This window comes from Pelodiscus sinensis, chromosome 1 (assembly GCF_049634645.1).
Source record: "Pelodiscus sinensis isolate JC-2024 chromosome 1, ASM4963464v1, whole genome shotgun sequence".
Lineage (NCBI taxonomy): Eukaryota > Metazoa > Chordata > Testudines > Trionychidae > Pelodiscus > Pelodiscus sinensis.
In genome coordinates this window covers 6,839,190-6,859,828 of record NC_134711.1, presented here as the reverse complement: position 1 = coordinate 6,859,828, position 20,639 = coordinate 6,839,190, and the positions used below count along the sequence as shown (strand labels likewise).

At 50.8% G+C, this 20,639-nt stretch overlaps 1 protein-coding gene across 5 annotated transcripts in view; it reads right to left on the bottom strand.

The window, feature by feature from the left end:
* The window catches only part of PLXNA4 (plexin A4), a 684,657-nt gene that overhangs the window by 227,114 nt on the left and 436,904 nt on the right, over window positions 1-20,639 (bottom strand). For all 5 annotated transcript variants that reach the window (XM_075925673.1, XM_075925677.1, XM_075925684.1 and 2 more), the window contains one exon: window positions 20,481-20,581. In XM_075925673.1, coding sequence (XP_075781788.1) covers window positions 20,481-20,581 — 101 coding nt within the window. The remainder of the gene's footprint in view (window positions 1-20,480; window positions 20,582-20,639) is intronic.

Genomic DNA, 20,639 nt, shown 5'->3' with positions numbered 1-20,639 from the left:
CCCCTTTCTGCTAGGTGCAGCACACCCAGAGAGTGACAGCCAGCCACTGCTCTGGAGGGCTTGCAACTCAAATCGACAAGGAGATGTGACGGACCAGGCCGGGTTTGGGCACAGCTGAGGGCGTCCGCTCAGGGCGAATTGCTCAAATTTGGGGCTCTCTCTAGCCCCCAGACTGGAGACCGTCCCAAATAGGCCACAAACCAGTCCCACAGAGCGCTTCAGCTGCCTGCTTGAAGCCTCATGAGCAAAACCCCTCCGACACCCCAGCAATATCCGTGCCCCAGATGGCCCCGGGCCTCATACACAGGAGGGGGGGTCTTAGAACCCAATCCCACCTACCCCGAACAGGTTCTGTCCGGTTCCAAGAAACCAGCCACAGTTCCCAGGTCAATTTACCCTCTGGATCTTACCCACAAATCATGCTGAGCCAATCCTTTAGAATCTGCAATCTAAAGGTTTATTACTACAAGAAAGAAAAGCATGAGAGTAAGGTTGTTAAAGTATCATACGTTACATGCATCGAACCTCCCAGTTCTCAATGCAGGCTTGCAGCAGAGATGTTACAGCTGCTGGATTAAAAGTCCTTCATGCACATCCTATGCCAGGATGGGTCCACAGTTATTCCTGGATCGTGAATCCCTGCGAGGCCGCATCTGGGGTCAGGGGCAGATCTGGAGACCTACATGGAGTTGGCCACATGGCCTATTTATACCTCCTTCCTGGCTTTTTCCAAGCCGGAGACAGTCACAGTCTCTGACCAGGCACCTAGATTCCTTCATAGGTGGGTCTCGGGTACTTAAGAGACCTATTGTCCCTGGAGCTTTGCTAATTATCATGTCCATAGGCTGAGCCCATCGCTCAACCATATACAGAGAAACTTCCAATCTCCATACAGAGTACATATTCATAACTCCACACACAGACATTATAGAGATATATGAAGAGCAGATACAGAATTCATAGAAAGTAAGCTTTTGTTTGACACCTCACCTGGCCCCCTTTGTACCACTTTTGGGGCAAACACCCCTTCCCGCATGGTGACCGGGCTGCTCCCCTCAAAATCCAATAACATGACGGGGGAGCAGAGTTATTTCCCTTTTACAGGCACAACTAGATTAAGTGACTTGCCCAGGGACACACAAGGAGACCGTGGCAGAGCTGGAAATAGACCACAGCTCTCCTGGGCCCCCGTGCAATGACCTAACCACAAACCCTCCTTCCTTTCAGTGTTGTCATCAGTAACGTTATGTGCATGAGAGGAAAATGAGGCCAACGGTATGTATAGGTAACAGGCTGGATCCCGACGTCTGTCATCCTGGGATAAAACCAGCATGACTCCTGCCTGCAGTGGCACACTACTGTCTACAGAGTCACACCCGACTGACCTACATTTCGGCCCTGGGTCCCAACTGCATTCATCCCCAGGGGGAAACTGTTACGTCAGGCTGGCAAATTGCAATCCATTTCCGGTAGACGTTTGGTCTGTACACGTCTCAGACCCCAAAAGAGACAAGCTGCTGTTTCAGACATTTCAAGATATAGTGATGCTTGGCTTGTCCTTAATTTTGGTCTTCGGCAAGCTATTGATTGCTGGGGTCCTTATATCATCGTTACTAATGTCATAATCATGTCAGGGATACAGCCCGGGCCCATAAAGCTCCACAGCGCAATATGTTTAATAGCTACTATTGTTAGTCATTGATTTTGCTGTCCTTGGCTCTAGGCGTGGTGTTTTTAATGTTTTTTATTCAATTCCTCAAACATCCAGGCAGAGCGAAAAGTCAACTTGTTTGCAGCTACTGGTACCTCTCACCCACACTACCAATCCCGTTACAGGCAGTCGCCGGGTTACATGGATCCGACTTACATCGGATCCCTACTTACAAACGGGGTGAGGCAACCCCGCACTAGCTGCTTCCCCCCAGCAGACCAGGGAGACGCGAAGCTAGCGCCCTCCCAACCTCCGAGCAGACCAGGGAGACGCGGAGCGGCTTTTCTCAGCAGACACCTCAGCTTGAGAATAAAGGACTGAGGGAAGTGAGGTGTGGGAGAATAAAACTGAGCTCTGGAGAAATGTTTGGCTAGAATTTCCCCTACAATATGTACCAGTTCCGACATACATACAAATTCAACTTAAGAACAAACCTACAGTCCCTATCTTGTACGTAACTCGGGGACTGCCTGTACTTCGAAATAATGGGCTGGTTATTTCAAAATAATAACTCCTGCTTTCCACGAGGGATAATGCTAATTTTAAAATAGCTATTTCAAAATAGCGGTCATGTGGACGCTCTGGGGCTGCTATTTCGAAATAACTACTCCCCAGAGTCATTCAAACTAATCATTCCCCAGTGTTTTCTGGGGTTCTAAATTGAGGTAGCAAGTCCACAGTAATAGAGCCTGCCTCGGACTAATTTCGAGGCTTCCCCATAGTGGGGACACGCTATTTTGAAATTATTATTTCAGGGGCTATTTCGAAAGAAGTTATTTTGAAATAATTTCCTAGTGGAGAAATGCCCTGAGTTCGGGGGAGGTCTTCTCCCACTTTCCTCCAGAGTCAACAGCACATTAACTGTAACACTCCCTAAGTGCACCCATCATTTCCTGCTATGAGCTGCCAGAGCTGCAAGTGAATCACCAACCATCAAGGGGACAGGAAGACTGACCTGGGAACCTTTCCTCCTCCACTCTCAGACCTTGCAGAGATTTCGTCAGACAACGCTGGGACGGGCTCGCTGGTTTGAGTGTTAGGCTTTTAATGAGGCAGTGAGAAGAGCGTGGGGTCTGTTAGAGAAAAGAAACTGCTCCCCCAGTAAGAAAGTTTGGTCAGGCCACTCTTGCTATAGTGGGCTGCAGTACTCCTTGAGAGAAACCGGCCGCACCCATCCTGCATACCATTGCCTTTAGAAAAAGGGAAGGTGTGAAAAGGGGAAAATAGCCTCAGACTCTCCCACCCATCACCTTGGCGTGAGAACTGCGGGGCTTACCTGGTCGCATGAAACCTGCACAGTTTCAGCCCAACCCCTGGGACACAGACCCCCCCCCCCACTTGGTGACCATTGGGCCATATATGGTAATATGCAAGCGCAGGGAAGTGATGTGCAGATTTGGGGATAAATACCCATGGCACAGTTCGCTCTAGGAGGTCTTCGCAACACACGTACCACCGTGCGTGTGCCTTCTCGTATACTTCAAAGCGCTGCCGGCCTGATCAACCGACCAGCAGTCTCCCCCGACTCTCGGGCGTAACCAAGGCCTTCACAACCGAACCGATATCTGTGAAATGTTCCGTGTGCTGTGTAAGTTGGTATGTATGATTTGATTTTTTCCTGTTGTATAAGCTTAGTGTTGTAGTTGTTTTTGGGTAGTACATAAGAGTTTGTAGTTATCACTGTTATTTAATTACTGTAGCTGGATATTTTAAGATTAGAGACTATTCCCCTTGCCATTCCCATCCTTATATCTCCGACACGTTTAACAAGAAGCCATAGAATAAATATAATAAATACTGTAAATTCATTATTAACACGGTCTATTAAAAATCTTAGAATAAATACTATAAATTCACCACTGTCATAAATAAATAATTTTTATTTGATAAAACTGTCCACCTGGTTCTGTCCTTTCCCCCTTGGGTATTCATCATTGGATCTGTGATTCTCGCGACAGGGTCGGCTCTATGTTGGACAGGCTGAATTCAGCTTAGTGCTGCATTGCTGAGAGACAAACACCGAGAGGGAGCCAGTCTCTCCTCACACACTTCGTTTCCAACTCCAAGGGCCTATTCACAGGAGTAAAGCTACTCCCGTGCCTGTTTTCAGGATCGAGGTCTACGATCACGTGATGGGAAGGGGGAGCATTTTTGTATACACTAGGGCTGCGTCTAGACTGGCAAGTTTTTCCGCAAAAGCAGCTGCTTTTGCGGAAAAACTTGCCGGCTGTCTACACTGGCCGCTTGAATTTTTGCAAGAACACTGACTTCCTACTGTCTGAAATCAGTGCTTCTTGCGGAAATGCTATGCTGCTCCCGTTCGGGCAAAATGCTTTTGCGCAAGAGGGCCAGTGTAGACAACGCGGTATTGTTTTGCGCAAAAAAGCCCTGATTGCGAAAATGGCGATTGGGGCTTTCTTACACAAAACCGCGTCTAGATTGGCACGGACGCTTTTCCGCAAAAAGTGCTTTTGCGGAAAAGTGTCCGTGCCATTCTAGATGCTCTTTTCCACAAATGCTTTTAACGGAAAACTTTTCCATTAAAAGCATTTGCGGAAAATCATGCCAGTCTAGACGTAGCCTTGCAGTCTCCCTTCACCCCAGTAACTCTATGTGCATCACATGAGTACCAACTGCTCTGACCTACCTTCATGCCCTTGTTAAGGGTTGATTCCTCCGAAACCCTATGCCTGTGGGGAGAGCCAACAATCTTGCCTTCAGGTGAACATCTAGTCAGCAATTGGCATGTGTGTGTGTCTGAGAGAGACGCGCCATTCACACAGAGCCATAACCTGGGCGGGTGCCATTCAGAGAGCAGAACAGACACTACAAGGAAGCTTTCTCTCATATGCCTCATGAAATACACAGGCCTAGATGGCGGGGTTGGCCAATTGATCCCGACCTGTCTTCAAAGAAGGCAGAGGATCCAACGTGGTTGTGACTAGGGATGTAAGCGTATCTGATAGTCAACTAGTCCCTCGACTAATCGCTTCCCCCTGCTTGCTGCCTCTATCAGGGGCAGCAAGTGGGGGGAGCAGGAATCGGTGATGGGGGGAGCCAGCTTAAAAGCCAGTTCCCCCCAGCACCATCTCCGCAGGCGACAGGGGAGGCAGGGGAGTAGTGGGGACCGTGTGCGAGCCGGGAGTCAGCTGAGTCCCGGTTCGTGTCCAGTCCCAGGAAGCTGCGCCTCTGCTTTTTAAATGTATTAAACACCTGCCAGCTCTTAAAACATTTAAAAGGCAGAGTCACAGTGGGATTATTGCTTGGGGCTGGGAGCTAACCCTTCTGCGGCTCCCCCACTTATCGACTAAGCGATGGAAATTCTATCGACTAGTCAATTAAACTACATTTAACATCCCTAGTTGTGGCTGCTGGTTCCTGGCTCAAAGAGATTCCAGGGAAGGACAAAACAGGTCCTCGCGCTCAGCCTCCTCCAGAGAAGCTCCTTTTGCCTCTCCGGTGGTCTACTGTAGAGTCAGACCCTTTTCCCAGACCCACTTTCTCCTGGCCTTCACGCCAGACGCAAGCAAGACAAAGTCACCCACCGCCTCTCCATGAATCAAACATTCCAGGGCAGGCAACAGGATGGACATGGGGATTTAAAATACTGACCAGCCATGGCACTTCCAGGCACGCGTTAGCTGGAGTGTAATGATTTCCTGAATGTATCTCCATTCCAATGTAGCTCTACTCTCCTGCCCGGGGCCAGAAGGACAGACTTCTTTGGAAAGATGCACAGAAGGGAGAGGCTATGCTGCAAGTCGGCACCACAAAGGGCAGACAGCTCTACGCCCCTCCAAATCTGCCGCTGAGATTCAGAGGGGTCCTAGCATATCTGAGTGTTTCACAGCGTTTAATGGAGAGCTGTCAATCACAATTGGCTCATGCCATTAACTCAAAACAAATTAACACAATTAAAAAAATTAATCGTGATTAATCACAGTTTTAATTAAACTGATTTATAATATACAGCTTGGACCTTTCTAGTCTGGCACCCACGGGACATGACCGGTTCTGAACGAGAGAATTTTCTGGACCATGAGAGGTCAATATTGTCTAGCAGCATGACCAACACATCCACTGCGTACTGAGTTGTCAGAGGACGTTTTGGGGTAAATTAGAGCTAAACAACAGCACAGACCCCTGAGCCAGGACTAGTGGCTGTAAATACTTTATGGGACTGCGGGAAACTTGGCCACACCTATGATAAGTGGACATCCGGTGAACTAAAATCATGCCGGACAACAGATGTTTCCAGACCAGAGAGTTCTGGACTAGAGAGGTTCAACCAGTGTAAATATATGATAAGTACTTTGGATGTTTTGCTACATTTTCAAATATTTTGATTTCAACTGCAACACAATACAAACTGCACAGGGCTCACTGTAAATTATTATTTTTTATTACAAATATTTGTGCTGTAAATAAGAAGGAAAAGAAATTCACCTCCTACCAGTACTGTAGTGCAGGCTCTTTATCATGAAAATGTAACGTGCACATGAAGATTTTTCTTTTGTTACCTAGCTGCACTCAGAAACAGAACAATGAAAAACTGTAGAGCCTACAAGTCCACTCAGTCCCATTTGTTCAGCCACTCACTAAGACAGACTCATTTGTTCACCTGTACGGGAGGTAATACAACCCACTTCTTACCTGAAGAGTCACCAGAAAGTGAGAACAGGTCTTCCCATGGCATTTATGTAGCCCACCTTGAAGGGCATTTACATGCCAGATACAGTAAACATTTGCATGTACAGTACTTGTATGAGATGAACTGAAAAATGCTATTTCTTTTATCTCCCTTACAGTGGAAATATTTGTAACCAAAAATAACAACATCAAGTGAGCACTGTTCACTTTGTATTCCGTGTTGCAATTGAAATGGATATAGTTGAAAACGTAGAAAACATCCAAAAGTGCTATTGTTGTTTAACAGCACAATTAAAATAGCGATTCATTGCAATTGATTTTTTAATCCTTTGGCAGCCCTGCTTTAATGTCTGACCTTCAAAAGGCCCCTCCCTGAGAGGCAAGACAGGGCTATTATCCCCACTGTACAGATGGGAACTGAGGCACACAGAAGCTAAGTGACTTGCCCGTGGTCACACAGGAAGCCTGTGATGGAGCAAGGAACTGAACGCAATTCTCTCAAGCCCTAGGCTTGCATACTAATCACTGGATCTTACTTCCACTCAGCTCTGACTGTCCCATTGCTCCCTTTGGAACACTATTGCACAGCCGGATGCGGCTCACCATTAGGAAATTTCCCCTCGCGTTCTGTACAAACTTTCCTTAGGACCTCCGGCGCTCCTTGCTACAACCTCTTGGACCCCTGCCTGCTTAGACCCTTACAGGTCTCGTAAGCAGCTACCACAATCCACCCATAAAGACAAACGTTGCAGGTATCCTTCTTTGAGGCTATGTCTAAACTACAGGCTTCTTTCGGAAGAAGCTTTTTTCAAAAGAGAGTGTCCACACTGCCAAAACACATCGAAAAAGCGATCTGCTTTTTCAAAAGAGAGCGTCCACACTGAATGGATGTTATCTCGCATTTAAGCTGTGATTACTATGGATGGAGCGGCCACCAGGGCACCTGTGCTTTTTCCTCTCTCCTCTTCTTTCGAAAGAACTCCCTCTTCCCCGTTTACACATGCCTTTTTGCGAAAGAGCTCTTTCGGAAGAAGGCTGTCTCATAGAAAGAGGTTTACCAATGTCGGAAAACCCCCTCTCGTCTTTCAATTTTTTTCGAAAGAACGTGATTGCAGTGTAGATGTAAGTGAAGATCTTTTGGAAAAATGGCCATTTTTCTGAAAAAAACTCTGTAGTGTAGACACAGCCTCAGTCACTCCAGACCCTGCAGCACTTTTGAGCCTCACTCCTGTCCTTGAAAACAAAATAGCCATCAGACTAGTGCACCAGCTCCTGAGCTATAACTTCCTAACAGCGCCTGGTGCTGGCTGGTCTCCATTTGCCAGGGGCTCATAGGCTGTGATAGGGAAGAGGAGGAGAAATAGATTTTCAATTGAACGTTCTTGTTCTTTGCAGTCGCTGTCTTGAAGCAGGCATAAGGGATCTGTTGAAAAAGGCTTTCTTTCTCGACAGATCCCCCTCTAGACTGCCGCTTTTTGCCGACAAAGTGCTGAGTCGGCAAAAACGGTGGCCATTTTTATGCAAATTAAGCACGGGATATTTAAATCCCCGCTTCATTGGCAGTGTCGACCTGCCTAATCTGCATCCCTCGATCTAGTTATAGCTATTGCAACAGGGCTCTGGTGAAAATTCAAACTCAGCTCTCCAACCAGCCTGGGGAACTAAGCCACGCCAGTGGATGGGCACTGCCCTGGAAGTCATGAGTCCTTTGTTCCTTGCTCAGCTGTGACGCTGACCAAATTCTTCACTTTTCTTTGCCTGAGTTTCTTCCTCTGTAAACATCTGATGGTGCCCCTGGATCACCTCAATGAAATAACACAATGGAAGGAGATGTTTTTGTATTACCGGGATCGCTCTGTTTGCAAGTAGAAGCTGATGGTACCAGCCTGGAATATATTCCATTTAAATATTATAAATTGCTCTATGAACAGACTAAGTATGGGACAGGGGAAGCGGGAAGGACTCCTGTATCTCCCCTCAAGGCTAGCGTTTAGGCTTTTGTCTGGCTGCCCTAATTCATGGCACGGGGCTAAGGAATTAAAGCAACGGTCTCTGCCTTGGGAGACGTTTCATTCTCTCAATTCGATGCTGTTGAAAAGGAGCGCCGGGAGAGGCCTAGGGTGAGAGCTGGTGGGCGAAAGAATGCTACATAAAGGAGAAAGACACGCATTACTCAAACCCCACAAGGACATATAGGGTCTGTGTGTTGGTGGGGGGGAGGAGAGCAGACTGTATCCCTGGCAGAAGAAGGGGGGGCTGGATGAAAATGCAGCATATAGAGAGCCCTGGGAGAAAATAATCTAGGCAAATGTGGAGTTTCAGCAATGTTTAATTTCAGCTTCCCAGAGCATGTCCCCACATCAGGACACACAGAGCAGCTTCCTGCCCACACCTAGTGGGACTCCACACTGCCGGCACCAGCATCCATCCAACTCAGCCTTGAAGCACATTTCTTTTCCCTTGGAGACGGCTCTGCTCCGGCAGTGCCCCCGGGGTGACAGCAGCAAAGGCACCCTGGCTTGAGAGCAGGGAGGAAAGGAGGCAATCTAAGGCTTAGTAGGCGTGGGACGAGGAAGACGTGTGACTGTGTCGGGAAAAGCTACGTGGAGGGGGAGGGGGTGAGAGTGCACACAGGTGGCCATGCTAAGGGAGTGTGCGGGTGGGTCTGTGTGCACAGAGAATATCATGTATGTATGTGTGTGCCACACACCCTGGGCTGCATCTACACTGCAGGCTTCTTGTGCAAGAACTTTTTGCGGAAGAAATCTTCCCCAAAAAGTTCTTGTGTAAGAGCACGTTCACACTGCCATGTGCTTTTGCACAAGAGAGCATCCACACTGCCATGGATGCTCTTGAGCAATAAAGCTCTGATGATCATTCACAGAATAGCCATCAGAGCACCTGTGCTTTTTCTGATAGGCTGTTTTTGTGCAAGAAACCCCCGGTGTCCGTCCAAACAAGCCATTTTGCACAAGAGCTCTTGCGCAAAAAGGCTTATTCCTCGTAGAAAAAGAAATAACTCTTGCTCAAAAAGCCCTGTCTTCTAATGATCTACAGTACTTTTTCTTGCACAAAAACGCACTTGTGCTACGTCTACAGTGGCATGATTTTCCGAAAATGCTTTTAACGGAAAAGTTTTCTGTTAAAAGCATTTTTGGAAAAATCGCGTCTAGACTGGTAGGACGCTTTTCCGCAAAAGCACAATCTAGAGGTAGTTTTCCGCAAAAAAGCCCCGATCGCTATTTTCGCAATCGGGACTTTTTTGCAGAAAACAGTACTGTGCTGTTTACACTGGCCCTCTTGCGCAAATGATTTGCGCAAAAGGGCTTTTGCCCGAACGGGAGCAGCACAGTATTTCTGCAAGAACACTGACGATCTTACTTGAGATCGTCAGTGTTCTTGCAAAAATTCAAGCGGCCAGTGAAGACAGCTGGCAAGTTTTTCCGCAAAATCAGATGATTTTGTGGAAAAACTTGCCAGTCTAGACACAGCCTTGCGCAAAAACTCTGCAGTGTAGACATAGCCTGAGAGGATTCTGTGTGAACGTGAGTGCGCACAGTAAGAATTGTGTGTGTCCACATGTGAACATCCATACAAGGAGGCAGCAGTGTCCTAAAAAGTCCCAAGTGATTATTTCAGGAGGGGAAGCCTCTTGCTTCTCCCCTGCACCTCCCCCTCCACTCTAGACCTGCCGGGAATTTGACACTGTGGAGAAGGATGAAATGTCAGGGAGAAAACACTTAAAAAACAATGTATTTGTACCTCTGGCCCCCTTGCTCCAGTCATCTGAAGAAGTGGGTTGTGCCCACGAAAGCTCGTGATCATCTACATATTTGTGTTCGTTTCTAAGTTGCTGCAGAACCATTTGTTGTTCAAGTTTTTTCAGTTGCCACCGAATATGGGATTTTGAAACATGTCAGGGAGAAGAGATGTTCAGAGGCAGACGTGACCCCACCCTGTGGAGATCTCATTCTCTGTGCCATTTTCTCTCATTGGCAGGTTATTGGCTGCAGAGACACCGGGGAACGCCTGACAATAAGACAGAAATCAATGCCCTGGAAACAGCCCTATGACTGAGACTGAATTTTTCAAGTCATTCATCCATCATAACTCTGTCTGCTTTTGCTCCAGCAGCTAGCAAGGCACAGCAAGGAACCCTACGGGGCATTCATTATGCTGATACAAAGCAAGTGAGAAATGCAGGGAACTACTTACCACCAGTCCAAGCTGCAAAACTCAAATGGGGGATCTGGCTTCTACCAAGGCACCAGGCAGCCTTGGCCTTCTCGTGCACATTAGTCCAGGTCTGTGGCAACCCCCTTGCTGTTTCAGGCCCAGGCGCCCCTCTGATCACACACATACATGCAGAACAGCAACAACCACAGTCCTGGGCCTCCAACATGCTGCCAACCACCGAACCTGCAGCCTTGCCCGAGGGGTCAGTCCTTAGCCCTGTACGATGCAGCCGGGGCACCTCCATTCTGAGCTGCGGTACCCTCAGCTACTCCAGCCCGGAGATCCCTACCCAGCTGCATTGAGGCGACCAGTGACGGTCCGACAACACCCTGTAATACCCTGAACAAAACTGATGGATTAAAGATCAACTTGACTGAATTCAGGTAAAACCTTACTGAGCTCTGGTTAACCCCGCAAGGGTCCATTGTATCAACGGGCAGTGGTGGATGAATTATTGTGGAACTGAACATGCCTTCTGTAGTAGGGAGGGGGGAATACTAATGAACTTCCTCCATTCCCGACCCTTTGAAGCCACTCTCTTCAGAGGTTTCCAACTGGATCCTCTAGGGACCAACAGACAAAGAGATGGGGCTTGGGGAGAAGCAGCCTGGTTATAAATTGACTCGGGGCACTTTTCCTTATCCAGCAAACAGACAGGAGCACTGGTTCGTGGGGATCCCCAACCTTGGGGAAGAGTGGGAAGGCCTGGCCTACTGAAACCTCATAAGATTGGGTGCTGAAGCTGAGATGAACTAGTAACCACAAGGAACCGCCCTGGGACAGGGAGATGAAGCATTTTTCCTGCCAGAGCCCGAGTTTGAGACAGGGTGGTACCTGGGAAGATTATGTGCAGGTTTGCCTGTTGTTTGTAATGTTTTCTCTGTACACTAAAACCAGAGCAGGCTTGCCTCCGAAAAACTAGGTGGTGCCTGGAAACGGTGAAGAGAAAGCAAGTGGGTATGGTGATAGCTCAGGGTATGTCTACACTGCCACTCTAGTTCGAACTAGGGTGGCTAATGTAGGCATTCGAACTTGCAAATGAAGCCCGGGATTTAAATATCCCGGGCTTCATTTGCATGTTGCCGGGCACCGCCATTTTTAAATGCCCCATAGTTCGAACTACCTGCCCGCGGCTACACGCGGCATGGACTAGGTAGTTCGAATTAAAGCTCCTAATTTGAATTACCATTATTCCTCCTGCAACCGCTGAGGGAAAATAGAAGCGCAGTCATGTTGAGCTGGGGCAGATCCAAGCTCTGGTCTCTCCCCCTGCCATGCTCTTGCAGCCCTGCCTCGTGTCCTGACCCACACACAGAGCTCTGCCAATGCTCCTCGTGCCCGTAGCAACAGCATCCCAGGTCACCCCCTCCCCTGAGCTGAGACTGCAAAGTGGCTGCTCCGTCCTGGAGACAAATAACAAGTCCGACACCAAAATCACTGGATCTCCAATAGTGAAAGGCTTGTTCCGAAACCGGCTGCACAAACTAATTGCCTCCCTCCCCCTCCCCACTGCCCTCCAGCTAGGAAGAACCAATCAAGGAAAAAACCTGTTATCAAAATACATTTACCAGCCACTGCTGCTGAGGTCTGGTAAAATCCCTGCGTCGCCCCAGGCAGAGGGAGCCACTCCGATGAATCAACCTGCAAATTGCCCCAGTCTGTCCTGCTGCAACACTGGTTAGGGAGCGCGTCCGAAAGGGGCCTCTCTTGGGAGGCTGTGATCAGAAAACGGAGGGATGGCTGCCAGCTGGCTCCATGCTGACCCCTGCCACCTCTACCTGCACAGAGAGGGGGTTCTCCAGTCTCCAGGCCTCATCGCTGGCCTGTCTGCCATAGCCACCGGGAGTCGCTCAGGCTGGTTTGCTCAAAGTCCACACCTGTGTCTCACCGGCTGGTGTGATCGATCGGCAGCCAGCACTGCGCTCAGAGCCCTTCGGACCCTAACAGACCTGACCCCGCGCCCAAAGATTTGGCTCTCTGGACCGAAAACTCGTGTCACAAAGGCCATGAAAGTGTCTCCACACGTTTGGGGCACTTCCACTCGGGTCCAGGTGAGAGTTGATGCCGAGGTGCTAAGCAGAGAGGTACATTAGATAAGCCTCAATAGATGGACTGCTATAAATCTCCTGAGTCATCTAGGGTGTGTCTAGACTACAGGGTTTTGTCGACAAAACTATACCTGCATCTACACTACCGTCGTGTTCTGTTGACAGTAAGTTGACAGAACTCGGCAGTTTTGTCGACGGCGGTAAAATTCATTCTACGAGGAATAACTCCTTTTGTCGATAGTACTGTGTTGAAAAAATGCACTATTGCTTGCAAACTGTGCTTTTTTGAAAGAGAGCATCTAGACTCTCTTTCGAAAAAGCGGCTTGCTTTGTCAACAGTATTGGTTGTGGTCTAGACACTCTTTTTCGTCAGAGGCTTTGTTGACAGTATCTGTCAACAAAGCCTCTGTCGAAAAAGGCGGCAGTCTAGACGTACCCCTAGTTCCCAGCTGGGAACAACCCTTCCTAAAAGGACAAAACTCCTTCCCCTCTTTCAATAACCTCCTCGGAAAAAGGTGGATTCACTCTGTGCCAATGCCCATTGGGGGAAGATGATGCCCATCTGTCTAGATCCCTGATCTAGCTTCTGCCAGGGTCTGCTGCTTACAGGCTCAGCCAGCGTGCCAGCTCGGACTATGCCAAACTCGCCACAGCTTGGGGAGGTGACCAAACAGCTACGCCCCCACTGACTGGCAGGTCTACTGCTTCCCAGCGGCACATCAATGCCCACACCAAATATCATGTTTCTGTTTCTAATTCCAATGTTTTGATCCTGAGTGACTCCAGCCAGTCCAACCACCTTAACTCTGCCCAACATCCAATCCTACTGCACTGGGAAATGTGGCTTCATCTTGGCTACGCATGGGGATGGAAGAACAAACAGGGTGAAGAGAGCCGGTGCAGATCTGAGCTCCTCCAGCACTTGGGGGTTCGGCTCAGCCCATCTGAGCCAGCCACAAGCTCCAGTGCCAAAGCTGGGTTGGAATCAGAACCCTTTCACCATTCAGCGGACGTGGGGCTCATCCCTAACAAACCGTGTACCTTTGTGGCCACTCCTATTGGAAGCCTTCAGAGCTGGCCCCAAGCTCCTGACAACTTGCAAGTGCCGTTGCCTGACGCCCTCCTGCCCTTCCCACAGCAGCATCACTTCCCAGAGTGGGCCCCAAGGTTTCCCGTCTCCTCCGGCAGCACCTGTTAAAAGTGTTCAGAAAGGAAGAGCATGCATGGTAACCTCATCCCTAGGGGAAGCCACATCCTTTCAGCGGACTAAGAGTCAAGGGAGAGACAGACTTTTAAAGAGCTCGCGCCTGATCTTATCGCTGCCTCTGTAGGCGGCTTGGGTTACCGGAGACTCTCTATAGTGACTCAGAAGACTTTGACCAAGAAAGGTAAAGTCAGGGTCGATCAATGAGCCTGTGCCGGCTCCGTGGCATCGCGTTACCTGCCGAGGCGAGCCAGCGTTCTTTTCTGGTCTGGGCATGAGCCTGTGGAAGGAGGAAAAATAAGAAAAAAAAAAAAAACGGGTGAGGACAGTCGAGGCACCGTTTTCCCTTGTGTCAGGAGAGTCTGGTAGAAATGAGCCTCGTGACTGCGGACCGCAGAGGGTCCTGAGACCCCAGGGCCAAAGGGAAAAAAGGTAATTGACAGGACAGAGTCACTCTTGGCCAGGACTCTCCGTCCCCACGACTCTGCTCCCCTCAGTAGGTCTTCCAGTTAATCACTGGCCAGGCCCGGCCTGCAGCTGGAGAGTGCAGCCTGAGGCAGTGTGGGTCACGGTCCCTGCATTGGGACCCACAGTGGGGGCTTGTGCGCCCCGTCGTAGGGCTGTTCGGACTCTGCTCGTTCCGGGGCATAAGTTAGGGCTGTGCTGGGGATGTGGCATTGGGCTTGTGGTTTTTTGGCCAGAGCTTTCCAGAGATATGCGAAGCAGGGTGCAGGGATGCTCTAGTTCTCCACAGCCGGCTGCAGCCAGAGCCAGAATAAAGCCATGCGCACCGAGCACTGAGTGCCCACTGAGCACCACGGGGGGTTTCTAGACCTCTAGGTGTGTATGTAGGCAGCTCGCTCCAGTCATAGCTACATGATATTTTCAGCAGGCTAGTCCAAGGAGAGCTGGAAGGATGCTTTTAAGAAGCCAATCAGAGGGCAGCTTGCTGGGGCAGCCCTGTATAAAAGCAGCTGCTTAGCAGAGAGAGAGGGGAGTTGAGTCCTGACCAGAGGTCGTGTGCAGGATGGGTTCCCAAGCAGAAGCACCTTAGCGAGAGCAGGCTTAAGGGAGCGGAAAAGCAGCTCCAGCCTGATACCTGCGAGGCTGCAGGCCTTGATATAAGGAGGCAGTAGAGGGGGAAAGCAGGAGGGCGGGACACGGCTGCTGACCGAGGGTGCCTGGGTCCCCCTTTCTTCCGACACCTTGCCACACTGAGGAGTGGCCTTCACGGACTGTGGCTTGTGCCAGAGCTGAGAGGCTAGACGGAGGTGGCAGATGACCATAGTGGCCAGTGCAAGACTGAGGACTTCCGATGCCCCAGAAAGGGCAGTCGAGAGAGCCGTGCGGCAGGCGCTACCGGGGGGCAGTACCCTGCAGAGGATCCGGGGGTGACTCTGGTCCTGAGCAGGAGCGTGGAGAGCACATGGAGCGACAGGGGTGAGGCGCCGGGCAGAAGAGGGCGACCTGCTGAGGGCAGAGCTAATTCCCAGCGCAACCAGCGGAAGCATGAGCCCATTACACGTCCCTCAGCAGCTGTGACACTAGCCATGCTGGGGCCTGGCTTGGATCCCTCAGAGCCTGGCCTCAGCCAGGTGCCTGTGGGATGCTGTGCGGGTTTTCATGTGGCCACACACCAGTGACTCCTTCCCACCCCTCCCAATCCAAACGGGGAGGGGAAACTGTAGACACAGCAGGCTTATTCCCTATTCTAAAACAGGTGTTCCTTCCCCAAGCCTGAGCTGCTGTCCGAGGATTTTAGAGTCGTGATCAAACATCTGGGGAGGATCCTTCCTTTCGCCTCCTCACTCTTCTAAGCCCCTCTGTCCTCAGCTCATCCAGGAAGCACTTAGCCACTGCCCAGAGAAAGCCCAGTTGCAGCAAGGGGAGGGATCAGTCCCACAGACTTGGAGGGCACAGCCGGGCAGGGCTTGGCTCAGGAAGCTGGCTGGCATGGCCATGCCTCTTACAGCAGCAAGTGGAAAAGCATCAGTTTGTTTCCCACTAAGAGAAAACTTTCCCCCTCCCTTCCTCTCACCCTGTGCCCTGGTTCAGTGACATGTAGGGTTGCCAGATGGTTTTAACAAAAATACCAGACACACCTGACATTACATCACAATCTACATTCCATTACATCACAATCTACATTCCATTACATCACAATCTACATTCTACATTCATCTCATTCCATTACATCACAATCTACATTCCATCTCATTTAGAAATACTGGACATTTCTATTTTCTCATTTCTATTTTCTCAATTTGTTTCCCAAACAGAAAGCTCAAATACTAGACTGTCCAATTCAAAACCGGACACTTGGCAACCCGAGTGACACTCCCACGACCTTGCAGCTGGCCTTGGCTCATCAGCTGCTTTCTGTCCTGGGCACTTGCTCTCTCTGTGCCCGCTCTTCCCTTTTCAGCCTGGGGACCGCCCCTCCCTCGAGACCCACACAGAGCCGAGCCCCACATTTTCAATTTATACCATCTAAATGATTCATCACAGCCTAGAGAGGCCTAAACGCAGCCCTGGAGGGGAATGAGATGAGAGCTAGAGATACAGCCAGGCAAAGCTCCAGTGACTGGCTTCTGGAAGACAGGGGGGCTGATCGATGCCCTCTCCCTACCGCCTCATGCTCCCTCCACCCTCCAGATCTCTCTCAATGGAGTCATATTTCCCCCTGTAAGATTAGGACGGGAGAGTCACAGAAATCAATTCCCGGGCGCTGGCACGCTGCCCCGTGCACGGAGAGCCCAGTATCGCAATGCAATGCGGGATCATAAAGCAGTCACCAGACACCGGCCCGTCCGGGCTGAGGCATTCACTGGAGTTCACATGTGGGAGCTCAGAGCACCCAGTGACCTGACGGGGGTAATCTGAGAAGCAGTGGGCACTGGCATCTGCGCCGAGGCCCTCAGCCACGGATGCTCCGATCCCACAGTGAGACGCACCCTAGAAACAAACAGGCGGCTGCGTGCGGCCGACAGGCAACCCCTCTCTGTCCGGCGAGCGCTCCGTGGGCCTCGCAAACTCTTTAGCCGGTCCTGGTGCTTGGTTTGGAGAGGATGTGCGATACATTCATGATGCTTGTGCCACTGCTCAAGCATCTTGGTGATGGGACAATGCGTGCATCATGTGATTATCATCACACAAACGCACTGCACTGGAGAAGTGTATCTGTGCCCGGGGCTGATGCTGCTACGGCTCTCTGCTAAAAGAACGAGTCCTTCAGCTCCGGTAGGAGAGGCTCACGCTTTCCACTGAGCAGTGCTAGGTTCACCCCTCCAGCTGGGGTGTTCTCAGCAGCCATGGGTAAGCGAATGACACTAAAATCTTCTTCAGGTTCCACAGACGTGGGTGGGACGGAGGATCTGCCACTTCTCACAACCTCCGAATACGCTGCCTGTGATCAGTGGCTACACCGCACCAGATCCCACAGCGGGGATCAGGGACTGCCCAGGGTTCAGGGCTGGCAGAGGCATCATAAGCTTCCCCTATGCTGATTCCTCCAATGCACCTCCATCTGCACCACAGAAACCATCTCTGGAGCTGGGCACAGCGCTCATTGAATCCACAGCTGCTCTGCAGAAACCCCCTCCAATCGGAGCCCGCACAGGGAGGTTTGTTGTGATGCACACCCCTGCCTGCCAGGAAATACACCATGAGCCACCAATTCATTGCACGCAAGCTACCAAGCATCAATCGGACGCTAGCATCATTCAGCCACTACCGAGACAGGCGGAAGGAGCTGATGACTTAAGGTTGAGAGGCTCCAAGGTCATTATTAACCCCTCTCGCCACCCAACCCTGCCATTCTGGGAGGGCCATAGAGCTCTGTGATTCCCAGGAAAGATGCCGCATAAACAAATCAATCATGGCAACCCACGGAAGTCCTTGATACAGAAGAGGTGGGCTCCCTGTGGAAGGTTCCCATCTTATCTCTGAATACCACGGAAACATGCTGGGCCCACAAGACACATGCCTCACTGGATAGGTCATCAGAACAGCCAGACTGGGTCAGACCAAAGATCCATCTAGCCTAGTGTCCTGTCTTCCAACAGTGGCAATGCCTGGTACCGCAGAGGGAGGGAACACAACAGGGAATCATCAAGTGATCCACCCCATATTGTCCATCCCCAGCTTCTGACAGGCTAGGGCCACCATCCCTGTCCATCCTGGCTAATAGCCATTGATGGATCCAGCCTCCATGAATTTATCTAGCTCTTTTGTGAACCCTGTTAAAGTCCTGGTCTTCACAACATCCTCTGGCGAGGAGTTCCACAGGTTGACTGTGCCCTGTGTGAAGAAATACTTCCTTCGCTTGGTTTTAAATCTGCTACCGATTAACTTTGGTAGCTAGAAGCACTATGCTTAGATATCACAGTGCTGGGCCCAGGAGAAGAGGAGCAAAGGAGACCACACCAAGCAATGGCCTCACATTCCCAGACCAAGAGGGCCCTGTGGTTCTGCTCTGAAACCCAGCAAACCCTGGTGGCTTCCGCTGAGATTCATTTGGATTTGATGGGTTCATGCAAATCAGCACCTCTGGGCTGATTTGCATGAACCCCCTTAGCTTTCACACCACTCTCCAGCAATGTCCCCTGTGAGTTGAGTGCTTGGGCAACCCCCTCAGGAGAGATGCAGGGACCATCCAGCTGTTTAGCAGCGCGCCCACAGCCTCTTACATCCCACAGCATGTGTTTCTATGGGTGGTGCACCTCTGCACATGCTTTGGGGCACATAAAATGTATTCTACACATGGGTACTGAAGAGCAATGTTCCCTCTCGGGTTTTTTTTCATCCATGATAGCCACAGGCAGGAGTGGCGCTGCTGGCACCCGCAGGCCAGTACCATGTCCAAGTTGTTTGCTATCGGACAGCAGCGTGCAGGGACTCTTGCAGGAGCAGACTGTCACAACAGGGTGGGGAGGGGCGGAAATGGCCCATGAGAAGTTCTGCAGTGAGCCTCTTTCCCTGCTGATGGCCACTGGAGGCTACTAACTGCATCAAGAGGCTGCTAATTGCACCCTCCCCGCCACCCCCAGCTGCTCTCTGCTGGTCTCCCTATAGCCAGGAGGCTCAGACATGCCCCCAGGCCACTGGCTCCGTTGCCAGGCAACGCAATCCCACCCTTCACGGCCTGTACCAGGCTTGAGCTCAGCCTGCCTGAGCCCCGGCTCTCCCCGCCGTGGGAGGAGGGGTCTCTGCAGGGGGCGGGGGATTGGGTGTTGAGGCAATTGAGGGTCAGGGTCAAAGGGGTACCATCCAAAGTGCTGCAACTGCAGCAGAGCCTGGGGCCACCCTCGCAGCCGTTCTGCATCCATTCTAGATGCCCCTGGCAAGGCTGCATTGCAGCCTCCTTCCCGGTAGTGGCTCAGCCACTGTGGCCGGGGGTGCTGACAGCCTCCGTGGGCCCTGGGCAAGGGGGAGGGGCCTTAAGTGAAAGGGGTAGGGGTGGAGGCAGCAAGTCCACCGTTCCCCCCAGTCCTTAGAGCCTCCAGGAGTGTGGGGTATGGCGTTCTCAAGGCAATTTAACGGGCTTGGGGCAGCAGGAGTGATGGTGGCCAGGAGCCCTGGGCCCCTTTGAATCACTGGGCTCTGGTGTAACTGCTCTCTTTGCTGCCCCTACCTCCATCAGAGTACCTGAATTGTCGCCTTAGTGAGCAGTCTCTCCCTTGTCGCTGATACTGGAACCCACATGGAGTGGAAATTATCTACTCACACTTTGCTCACTCTGCCAGAGGAGCCTGACGAATCTGCTTGAAACAATCAGCCTTGAAAGAGACGGGCTGACATTGGAATGGTTGTCATTAGGTTTCAGAGTTAACACCTCACTGAGCTGGAAGAGGGCAGTGTCTCCTTACACATTACCTTTTACTTTGGCCCCTGTCCCTATGGAAGCCTCAGGGTTTGATTCTCCTCTCATGATAGCGTAAGGCAGGAGTTGAGTTACTCCCTTGACATGAACAGGTATCGAAGCAGTGTAAGCAGAGGAGAGTCAGTCCCTACTTGTCTCAAACAAGTCCCAGTCCCACTCCAGCTGCTCTAATCCCCTGGAGAAGGGAATGGATTTGTCCCGCCAAAAGAAACTACAAGTGTGAATGGGCCTGATTCAAAACACAATGGCATAACTTTTCCATTGATTTCAATAGACTCAAGGGCCTGCTGAGCTCTTCCCTATCCACTCCCATGTGTGCTGAGAGGGGAGAAGCCCAGACAGTCTTGGCTCTGTAATTCTTTCCTTTACCCATCTAGATCACGGGAAACCCAAAAAATGAGGAGTAAGGTTAGTTCGAACCAAGGGGTTTGGTTCGATCTAACGCATCCCGCCGCACACTTCCTGGTTCGAATCAGCTGTTGAGTGGAGTAACGCGCCGGCGAGATCATATTTAAATCCCCGCTTCATTAGCAATTCTGGTCACCTACATTTGCATCCCTAGTTCGAACTAAAGAGCAAGTGTAGACGTACCCCGAGTGTCCGAGGCCCAGCTGAGTTGCCTGCATCCCCCTTCCAAGCGTTGTCTTGTGCCCCACCAGGGACTGGCCTGTCCATATGCCCCGGCAGATGGTGAGAATTGCGCCCTGGGGCCGGGCCGGGCGGAGGGAGACACCAGCAGGCTGTACTTACGTGTTATGGAGCACACACCAGCCGCAGTGGGGGTCCCCAGAACCCAAGCACTCGCTGCAGGTCTTGTATTGCCCGCACGACTCCACAGGCACCCGGGTCAGCTGCGGGAGGAAGGGAGAGAACATTTTAGTCTCACTGCTCCCAGTTCTTGCTGCAGCC